Here is an 11992-nt window from a genome sequence, read left to right as displayed (position 1 = left end):
ACTTAAGGACTCCGGGCTCAAAAAATGATTGTTCCTCTAACCTAAAAGTCTTAACTTTTTTCCTATTAGTAGTCCATAAACTTATTTACATTTTTTGAGCTCCTGGATACCAAAAACTCGGATAAAGTAATCTTTTTGTGACTTTCAAATCCGGAGTCCTTTTTAGGACTCCGCATCCCTGATAAATAGCTTTAATAAATACTCTAAAACATGAACAATTGGTACGTTTAAATGTTACATTACATGGTATCTTTACAAAAATGTAAAATATTTATACAGTAGATATAAAATACTTTTTTAAAAATACTAAATGATTTTGTTAGAATAAATTAGTTCAAATAAATACTAAAAGAATTGGTTTTTCAAATCATCTAAAGGAAAGGGACAGCAAATAAGATAGTAAAATTATGTGTCCTGCATTTAAAGAATGAAAAAAACCACAAATTTAATAAAAAATTAAAAAAATTGAGATCTTACATATTGCTGAAAATGAGGTCAAAAAATTTTTTTTTGTTACATATGAAATCAGAGAACAGAAAAACCTTGCATGCGCAGAAAAACTTTTTTCTAATACATACATACATATATACATTTATAAATACATGTGTGTGTGCCTATATATATATATATATATATATATATATATATATATATATATATATATATATATATATATATATATATATATATATATATATATATATATATATATATTTGCATATATGTATATATTAGTGTTTTCTAATGAATATTTATGTATAACAACTGGAAATTGTATTCATATGAATTATTTATTATTTTTAATTAGGATTCTAAAAACTAGTTCTACAGATTACCAAGTAACACCATTTTTAAAACTAGGCAGCAATTTAGTTATAAAAGTACATAATTATAATCAATAGATTGTGAATCAACATGTTGTATCTAATGATTATAATAATCATTGAGTATATATACTAATGATTGTAATAATCATTGTATTGATATAGTGTGTATATATATGTGTACTTTATAACTATATTTTTGCTGTTTTAAAGTGATGCTACTTGTTAAATTTTATAAATTTATATTCTATAGTCCTTAGATTTTTTTTGTTGCATGTTGCTGCAATTTACTAGTATTTATTTGAAATTTGAATTATTTTCTGTTGATTTTTATGTCTATGTTTTGTATTATTCTTTATCAACAATGGTTTGGATGAAAAGACTGCAAGAATTAGACATAATAAACAACTAAAATGTGTACAATTTTTCATAAAAATTATTAAAATTAAAAGCCTCATGCAATGTGTGTACTGACAAAGCTCTAGCAACAGCTAAATATAAATTACTTCAGTTATATTTAGTCAATATTTATGTGGTGAAAAATTAGCAGTAATTTAAGGCATTCTCAACATCATTCGTTTCACAAGAAGAGATGCCAAAACTAAAGCTATTGGGTTTCTGAAGAATAAAAGAAAAAGAGCATGGCAATTAAACTCCTATGTCTAACATTCTATTAGATTCAAAACACATCATGAACTGCATATCTCTTCAAACAGTACCAATAATTCTTTGTAATGAAAACTGAAAAAGTTGTTTTCAATGAACATGATAATGTAAGTACCAAGACTTTAAATCAAAAAAGTAAAATCAACATGATTTCATGAAACAATGCCCATGGAATTCCAGTTTGAGTCATTAAATAAAAAACTTATCAAAGAATTGTTAGCTGTGAGGACCCTTAGTACAAGTCAAAGTAGGTCTATGTTCCATATAAAACATTTTTTATATTACAATTTAATAGTTTATTATATAAGTGATCATCCAGATCTTTATTTAATGAATAAATATAAGTTATAAATTAAAAACTTTGTTTGCGTGATGACTGAAAAAGTTAAAAAACAAATTTGTAAAAATATATATTCGAAATTGAATATACAGAAAACTTTTTGAGCTTCCATTAAAACTAAAAGAAATTATTTTAAAGAAACATCTTGAGTTTATGATTTATAAGATAATTTATTTATATATTTAAAAATATGTAAAGTTTAAATTAATGTATATAAGTATACATTAATGTATAAATGAATACAGTATACAAAAATGAAGTCAGGTAATGGAAGCAAATCATCAAGTTATTAGAATGATATTTGATTATTCAAGGGTAGTTAAAAATCTATGATGCGGAATCATAGATTTTTAACTTCCCAAATGCTAACTTATTTAAAAATTAATGGCCCCTCTACCATTAATTTGCCTAAAAGAATTGCTATGTGCATTTTCTAGAACTGGTATTGGTTTCATTTGATCATTTTTAACTATACTACTTACTAGAGAAAAAAAATAAAAGGAAATATTCAGCTCATGATATTCAACAGGTAAACAAGCATGATTGTTTACCTGTTGAATATCATGAGCTGTACTTCTCAAGATTGCATTTAACTTAGATACAAATTCATTCTTCAATGTCTTTTATCGAATGGCAAATAAAACAGAAACATGACACATGAAAAGTACTTGATTGTAATGACGTGGATAAAAACAGTTTCATTTTGAGATATTTCACTTAACTATTCAACAAATAAAGGCATTCTTTGGGTCAATCTAAAGTATTGCAACTGTTTTGTCATTGTCAAATATTTTCTTCATTGCATGTACTGCAGTTTCAGCTCCTGCTCCATTGTTAACCATTACAAACTGAACCATTACAAACATGTGCTGGACCACATGTTTGTAATGGTTCTGCTGCTTCTTTTATCTCGCTATTGAAATTCAAGCTAATTAATTCACCAATGATGTGTACTTCCCCTACTCCAATTAGTCTAACACCTAGGTTTTTATTTAAGGGAATTAGTCGACATACTATGAAAGCTTCTAAGAATAGTGGTTCATATGTTTCTGTTACTAAACTTTTTGTAATTGTAGTAATTTCTTTTCTGAGTACTTTACCTTATTTGATGAAGTTTTAAGAGCAGTAAATGCGTCAATAAATATCAGAATCCATTTCCATCTGATAGCGGCTTTCATAACTAGTTTGCCCATCAAGACAATCAAAAAAACATTTGGGCATTGAATTTATTGGGCCATACAATAAGCCATTTTATTTCTACTACTGATGGTTTGGGGTGTTTGTTTTTTAGGTCTTTGATTGTGTTATCTGGTAGTTGTAACATACCAATGATGTCTCCTTTCTAAATATTTTAGCCTTAAATATTTAACTTTCATTATTAACAATGTTATGTTAAAAAGTTCTAGTTATATCATCCTTATATCTTATATTTTTGGAGTTTTCAAATTTTTTTGTGTATATTTCAAATCTTTTATTAGTAAGGCAGTAGTCTAGGCCTGTCCAGAAATTATTACACAACCCAAAACATAGCCTAGTGAAGTTTTTCCCATTATACTATCAATGCTTTATTGAAAAACATTTTTTACAGATTTATTCAAAGTCTTCTAGGGGTTGCTCAAAGCTCTTAAACATTTTAAGTAAATTTTAACAGAAAATGTACAAAAACGCTATGTTATTTTTAGTATAACTGTCGAAAAATGTTGAAATTGATCAATTTAAGTTATTGATTAATTAAGTTATGGATGCCAATTGATAAGTTGATGATTTAAGTTATTGTAAGTATTTTTTTTTTAATTTTACACAATTTTGACCCAATTTTGACCCAAATCAAACAAATTGTATGTCATTTTCTAAAACACATAGGAAATAATGTTTTTGTTATAATAGTTATTTATTTTACCTGCATGCTATGATTGGGTACATACAATTTTGCATTTTTGTTTAGAAAAAATAGAAAATGTTGACTAGGAGTGGAAAAGAATTAAAAGTGACAAACCCAATTATACCGTCTTCGCCATTACCTTCGAGTGTTCCCGCAACTCCGTCATCTTCAAAACCTACCACTAGAACTAGTAGAAATTTTTGGTTGATTGGTCAGTCGTGTTCATCAATTACAGGAGCAAAGTTACCTACACACAGACAGGTGATGAAGTATGTTTTATATCTGAGACATGATCCTGATAGCGTTGGTAACAGTGTTAAGAATGAAGAAATTTCTTACATCGTTGCAGACAGTGTTGCAGATTTTTGGCACATGGCTCGCATCAAAACCAAAGTAAGACAAAACTGTATGTTTGATGTTCTTGGATTATGGAATGAATGGACCAGTTTAAAAAAAAATAAAAGTCGTGCCACCGACCCTGGTAACAAACAAGAAAACTTCATCTCAGAGCTTGATATGCTTTTCGACATTGGTGCTCCAGATGCAATTGATGACATAAGAAAATCTAGACTTCTATCTCAGAAACACAAAGATGATGACATTGCGTTTTATCTTGATCAGAAACATGAAAGAAAGTCTAGTATGAATGGCCAGGATAAAATTTTTGAAGCAAAGGCTTTACAGTTTCTGACCAGAATTGAACAGCAGCAACAACGACAAGAAAAAGAAACAGAAAGACTAGAGAAAAGAGCAGCTGCAGAGCTAGAAGGAAATGAATTTTTTGAAGAGTCTGAGGATGATGCACAAGTTGGTTGTACGGAAATTGATCCGGATTTTGAGCCAGATCACATTATTGAAAAAATAGAGTTTCAAGAATTTGTTACACTTCAAGTTCCCAGAAAAATTATGGAATGTGACGAGTTAATGACAGCAGCCGATCGGTTAAAGTTGTCCGACAATCAAACTACAATGATAGTTTCAGCTATAATAAAAGCAGCGGGTGGCAATCTAGACGACTTCGATGTATCCCGTTCAACTACGCGTCAAAAGCGAATGTCAAACAGACAGGACATTGCAGAAAACATAATGGAGAAAATAAAGGAAAAACCACCTCAATTTGGTGCCATGCACTGGGATGAAAAGTTACTGCAGGACTCTCTTGGTGATAAGTTTGAACGTCTAGCAATTCTTCTGTCAGGTTCACCAGAATTTTCATCGGGAAAATTGCTGGGTGTGCCACAACTAGGAGATTCTAAAGGACAAACTCAAGCTGATGCCTCATATGATCTCTTAGAAGCATGGGGATTAAAAGAATCAGTTGTCGCTTTGGTATTTGATACTACAGCAAGCAACAGTGGGGTCCTTAAGGGTGCAGCTAAACTTATCGAAGAATTTGTTGATAAAAAGCTATTTTATCTTGCTTGTCATCACCATATCCTTGAACTTGTAGCTAGCGCTGTTTGGAAATCACTGTTTGGTGAAATCAGAGGACCAGAAAACAAAATGTTTGCTACCTTCAAAGAGGCATGGTCAGGTCTCGATAAGCAATCACCTATCCAGTTGCTGAAAATTGAAAATCCATGGTTGTTGGAAGTTAAAGAACGAGTCATTGAAAATTTAAAAATGCTGCTCAATAGCAAGGAATCATCTGTGTTTCCTCGGGATGACTACCGAGAGTGCGCAGAAAATAATCTTATTGTTCTGGGTGAAACACCACCTCGTGGTACCCATTTCCTCAAACCTGGAGCCATACATCAGGCTTGTTGGATGGCTTGCAACATATATGCTGGGAAGATGTTCATGTTTTCAAAAGCAATGAAATATGACAAGGAAACTGTGATTAAACTGGAACGTATAAACAGATTCTTGGCTCTTTTTTACACCTCAGCATGGATGCAAGCCAGTATTGGAGCCGATGCTCCCGTAAACGATCTAGAACTCATTCATGACATGATGGATTTCCGCAATGTAGACAGAGAAATTGCAGATGTTGTGGTAGCCAAACTAAACAACCATCGATGGTACCTCACTGAAGAAGTTGTTCCTTTTGCTTTATTTAGTCATCATCCTAAAATGAGTGACCATGTTAAGCAAGAAATAGCAAACAAATTGTGGACAATAGCAGTGCCTGAAAACTTCCGAATGGGTAAACCAATCTTCAGACAAATCAAACGCAACACAACATTGAAGAGTCTGTTAGGACCGGAGTCACATCTGTTGTTCCAGAATCTCAACATCAGAAGAGATTGGCTTGCTAAACCAGTGAATCAATGGGCAGCAGATGAAGACTTCCAAGTTGCTGAAAAGTTTGTCAACGATGCTGCCGAACGAGGCGTCAAACTAATCTCAGATTTTGCAACAATAATAACAACAGATGAACAACAGAGAGCATGGCTATTGCAAGGTGTGGAACAACATCGGAAGCTGTTTCCAAGTTTTGACAAAAAAACACTAAACATTTGAAACTAATAACTTGAAGTGACAATTTCGACATTTTTCCTCATTTTGGACCTTAAAAACTATGAAAATATTGAATTATTTTTCAGAAATATATGTAGAACGTAAACAAACATGCACAAGTTGTGCATCATTACTACTATATAAAAAATAACAATTTCCATAATTACTTTAATAAATTTAATTGAGTAAGACCAAGTAAGAACAAAAGTAAGATAGCGTTTTAATACATTTTCTGTTATATTTTAGTTAAAATGTTCAAGAGCTTTGAGCAACCCCTAGAAGACTTAAAATAAATCTGTAAAAAATGTTTTTCAATAAAGAATTGATAGTATAATGGGAAAAACTTCACTAGGCTATGTTCTGGGTTGTGTAATAATTTCTGGACAGTCCTACAGTAGTCATAAATGAAAAACAAATACATGTGAGTGCTTAAAACAGCCATTGTTGCAGTCCATGTGCATCATCTACTTGAATATCTTAGGGTTAACAGTGAACAGGCAAAATGAACTGAAAATATTTGGCAAGGGTGTCAGCAGAGTATATAAAGGTTTTAGAGTATAAGGTACAGGTCCACATGAATATGAGTGATACAAAAAGACTTAACTCCAGACACAGTTCCAGCATGACTCAGCTCCATTTCACACAATGCCGTCAGTAAAGAAGTGGTTTGCAGACAATGCTTTTTAACTTTTTGCTGACTGGCCTTCAAACTCATCTGACTTGTATTGTTTTGCCTTATTTAGGCAAAATTATAAAATAATTACAATATTCGTGTTTAAATTTTATGTATATTTTGTATATCTAGTATATTTGTGTGTGTATGTATTAATATGTATGTGTGTGTTAGTTTAAATTTTTTATTCTAGTATATTTATAATATTTCTAGTATATCTAGTATATTTATAATAATTCTAGTATGTCTATAATATTTTATTCTAGTATATTTGTGTGTGTATGTATTAATATGTATGTGTGTGTTAGTTTAAATTTTTTTTTATTAGGTATGATGATTGAATCTATGGCTGGAAAGTCTGCTGCTCTTCATGGTATAACACACGATTCAACACCTTTTATTTTTTCAGAAGAAGAACCTGCTGCTCACTACATGGGTGAAATATTAGTCAAAGGCAAGTTTACATTAATAGTTTCTCGTTTTGTTTGTGTATTTAAAAAATCATTTTCATCATTTCATTTGTTAAATATATACAAATAAATATTAATTTCATAAAATTATAACGCTTTTTTCTGGGTTTATTTTATCTTGCATTTTTAGTGTCAACTGAAAAAGCAACAAGTTTCTAATTATATTTGTTTACATATTATATTTGCTTACTCAAAAAATAGTAATTTGAGTAATTGCTTTTTAAAGCAGTTACAACATTAAAGAAATTTTCTGCAAATCAATAGTTATTGAAACTTAAAGTTTAGTATCTTGAACTTTTTCATTGTTAGAAAAAATTATTTTATAAGCAGTAAAACACAAATTGGTTGTTATTTATTATTTTACCCTTTGCACTTTACTTTTTATTTTTAGCTCAATAAAAGGTTGTGTTTTTTTTTGACATTAAAAAGTGTGATTATCACTTAAGTTTAATTTTTATTAAATACTAATTTAAGTGACAAAAAATACTTTATCTTTTATTGCCGTAGCTTACTAAAAAAAATGAACACTGAAAACTTTGATGAAAAATTGCATCGAGATAATGCTTTGTTAACTCGATCACTTCTCTACTTTTAAGAACTATGCAAGAAAGTTATTTTTAGTAAGTTGCTTTACACCTTGCCTTTGAAATATGATTTTTTTTTTTTTTGTATTTAACTTTACAATATATTCCTTGCATTGAATTTCTAAACCACTAACTGTAAAAGATCTTTTTGCAAAGAATGTCAAAATGAAAAATTTTATACATATTCAAGTAAACTGCAATTTCAGGTACCATGTTATTTATATTCAGGTACCATGTTATATATATATTTTAGTGATTTCGTTACTATATTTTTTAGTAGAGATGTAGCGATTTGTCTTGAAAATATACATGAAAATGATTGACATATATAAGGGACTTTATATTTACGGTTTTTTGTTAATTAACAGTTAAGCAACGGTTGCCCAGGAAAAAAAGTTCTATAGAATTTCTATAAACTTTTAAAACATATGGATTATAGAAATTCTATAAAAATTTTATAGAATCTCTGTTAATTTCTATAGAAATTCCTATAAAGCTTTTTTTTTTTTTTTTTCTATAGAAAAAATAGTTCTATAGCAATTTCTATAGAAATTAATAGATATTCTATAGAATTTCTATCGGCAATATGTTTCAAAAGTGTATAGAAATTCTATAGAACTTTTTCTTGGTGTGTTACTAATTATTTATTAATTAAATGATAAATTTAGTGTAAAGAAGATAAAGTATTTTTATTTAATTTGATAATTTTATTGTGTATTAATTAATCGCAATTTTGTGTTTTTTTTTTCTTATTTCTCTTTTAATTAGGTCCGTGAACTAACAAAATTAAAAAAATGTTTTTCAAAATTGAAATAATATAAATAGTAAAGCTCTTTTCCATCAATTTGTTCATTAGAAAAAAATATTTGAAATTTGATTTAATAAGCGAGTTATTCAATTGTCGTCTCTTTTATTATGATATTGAATATGTAACTCTATCAAAAATTAGCTTATGATTAGATTTAATATTAAATTATATCTTAGCTGGGTACAATTACTATGGCAATGAACGCATGTACAGTGGTATTAACGGAAAGGAAATGGATGTTGATATATTTATCGGTATTGTATATTATCAACGACTTAGACACATGGTAGCTGATAAGTATCAAGTATAATATTTATTTTATTTATAAAAAATAAGTCATGTGAAAACAAAAAATTAAGAAGATATAATAAAAAATATTTTTCCTGACAGGTCCGTTCAACAGGTCCGGTTGATAATCTAACTCATCAACCTGTACAGGTAGAGTTATTAAGATGTTTATTTATTTGTTTTTAAAGATTTATTTATTTGAGATTGTTTGTTTTTAAAGAAATTGAAAATAGTACTTTTACTTTTTTCTGCAATTTAATTTTTAAGGGTCGTAAAAGACAAGGTGGAATACGGTTCGGAGAGATGGAGCGTGATGCGTTAATTGCGCATGGAAGTGGCTTTTTACTGCACGATAGACTTTTTAACTGCTCAGACCGTTGTGAAGTAACCTATGTTATTTTATTTCCTACCATATTAATCTAGTATAATATTTTGAATGCTTAAGTTTCTTAAGGATGTATAATTATTTTAGACACATGTTTGTACAAAATGCGGATCTATTTTTACTCCAATTGTACGTAAACCTGTTACGCATCACGATTCGTTAATTGGTTTCAACGATAGAAAGTGGTTTTGTCGAATCTGTGGTCATGGCGATAATATCCAGAAGATGTTAGTACCTTACGTTTTTAAATATCTAATAGCAGAGCTGACGGCAATGAACATCAGATTAGTTTTAGATGTTAGATAATAACCGATTTATTGTATGCTATACTTTTTTTCTAGTTGTATTATTTTAAGTACTTATAGCTATTTTGTATTTATTTTAAACCAATATCAAAATATGTTCTAGTTAAAGACATCTAGATTTTGTAATTGCGTTTGTTTAGGAGTTGGTGTTTCTTTTGAATTAACTAGTAAATCGAAACTTTTTATTTTTATATATAAATATTACATTCCTTATCCTTATTAAATATAAATTTTTTACTCTAATTTTACATACTTTAAGGTTGTTTAAAAATAAAATAAGTAAAATAAATTGATTCGCAATAACCGCTATCTGGTTGCTCTAATCGAGTTTCTCTAATTACAACAACTAATTTGCATAGGGCGTTGTCTACTATATCTCTTCTGATTAATACGTGTTTTTACATTCTGGTCATAAAAACATGGAGGCAATAAACTGTGTTTATTTTGTTGATACATTAATGAGTAAAATAGTATCAACATAAGATTATGCATTCCTTGCATATTATTATATTTATAACCATTCCAGAAAAGCGAGTATACACAAAATATACAATATTAAGTTTTATTTTTAATCATGAAGAAATAAGATATGGGATTTGTACTAATAATCTGCGCGTACATCTTGTCAATTGGAAGAAAATATTTTAGTTCACAAAAACGGAGTAGAAAAAAAGGATCAGACTCTCGAGTCATGAATATCTAAGATATGCTCAGGGAGATCTCCTATAGAGTGGAGAGAGCTTAAGAAGTAAACTTAGAAATGTTACAGAACTAGCTCAGCTTCTTGAAGAATTATCTAGTAAAGCAGCATTTAAAGCTCAACTGAAAACAACTACAAGTAACAGAGGCAAAGTGTTAGTAAAGAACATTGAGAATAAAGTCAGTCAGCAAATTAAAATGAGTTCTGCAGATACTCTCAGCCTAAAAATACAATGTGACCTTTCAGATAACCAATACAAATTAATAAGAAACACTTCACTAATGCAAAAAGCTGACATTATCCAGCTCTACTCGTTTTATTTGAATAACAGCAGTTTCAGTACTACCATAGCGCCAGGAGGTTCTTCAAAAACTTGGTGATTACAAGCTAGGTAATTTATACTGTAAAATTGTGTTTGATGGATCATCTAGTTAACGTTTATACCAAACAAAAGTATGTGGATACAGAGTTTCAGGAGGCTTTAAAGAACAAAAAAACTCTGGTCCAGACAGCCTTGGTTGCACTAAAACTAGTTGTGAACAATGAAACAGTATGGTTAAACTTAAGCTCTCGAGTACTCATTTTTGTAGACCTCTTAACCTTCAGACAGAATTAAAAGAACTGTGCAAGATAGTAGAAGAAAGATTAAGATTAGAAGTTTCAAATCTGCATTTATTTGAAATTAATTCAAAAGAACATTCGTTCAAAATCAAATACAATTTAGATTTTAAAATGTTTGACGGAAAGGTTATCAATTACTTTACCGGCAATGTCTTTTCTCAAACCTACAATGCTTGTGAAGCAAAGCCATCTCAAATGAATGACATAGAAAATATACAAAAAAGGAAGTGCGCAACTTTGCAAATAAGCATTGCAACTTGGTCTGTCAATTCACCTTTGCTGCATAAATACATTTGAGTACATATTACATCTAGGTTAAAAAATTGATGCAAAGCTTCATCAAGCTAAGAATATTGAACTCAAGATTTCTGTGTAGAATAGAAAAAAGATCATTTAAGCCAGATGCAGGTAAGAACATGGCCTACTTGTTAGTACTCCAAAATCTGGACTTGGAAACACAAACGATGGAAATACTGCAAGGAGGGATTTTAAAGATGCTAAAATATTGTCTGATAGAACTGGGGTTGAAGTTGAGGTTTTAAAAAGGTCCTAATAGTAGTTTGTTCGGGTTTCAAACTAGATAGTGTGTAATTTAAATTGTTTTGCAATCACACTGTAAGTTTAATAAACCGGATGAATAAAAATTTAAGCAGAATTGCTCAAATTTTTATTCTCGTAAAGCTGAGTAACTACTTTAAAAACGCTGAGTAATAGCAATTGCTTTCTTTTATTCACCCGGCCTATTAATAGGAAGTATGCCTTGTATACAATACCTCCACTTTTACGCAAACTCCTGGAGCATTGGACTCGTATTTCAGAAACAAACTGCCTATCGAATTTAATTCAGCAGAGTCACAAGAAGCCTTAAACAAAGAAATGAAATTATAGTACAAAAATTTCAAAAGTTAATGTGATGAGAAATCGGTTCAACCACACCGGACCCATATTTTAATGCAATTAACTGCTCCAACATTGCAAGAAGACCA

The 11992-nt window shown here is 29.8% G+C and overlaps 1 protein-coding gene across 1 annotated transcript in view; it reads left to right on the top strand.

Annotated features, from left to right (window-relative positions):
• The window catches only part of LOC100212263 (DNA-directed RNA polymerase I subunit RPA2), an 89623-nt gene extending 79828 nt beyond the window's left edge, over positions 1 to 9795 (top strand). The window contains exons 26-30 of the mRNA XM_065810136.1: positions 7174 to 7299; positions 8884 to 9011; positions 9098 to 9145; positions 9263 to 9379; positions 9468 to 9795. Of these exons, the coding sequence (XP_065666208.1) occupies positions 7174 to 7299; positions 8884 to 9011; positions 9098 to 9145; positions 9263 to 9379; positions 9468 to 9686 (638 nt within the window). The 3' untranslated portion in view covers positions 9687 to 9795. The remainder of the gene's footprint in view (positions 1 to 7173; positions 7300 to 8883; positions 9012 to 9097; positions 9146 to 9262; positions 9380 to 9467) is intronic.
• Positions 9796 to 11992: the final 2197 nt, after the last annotated feature.

The sequence above is a fragment of the Hydra vulgaris genome, chromosome 11, assembly GCF_038396675.1.
Source record: "Hydra vulgaris chromosome 11, alternate assembly HydraT2T_AEP".
Classification (NCBI taxonomy): Eukaryota; Metazoa; Cnidaria; class Hydrozoa; order Anthoathecata; family Hydridae; genus Hydra; species Hydra vulgaris.
The sequence above is the reverse complement of the archived record's forward strand: the minus strand, read 5'-3'. Positions and strand labels throughout refer to the sequence as shown.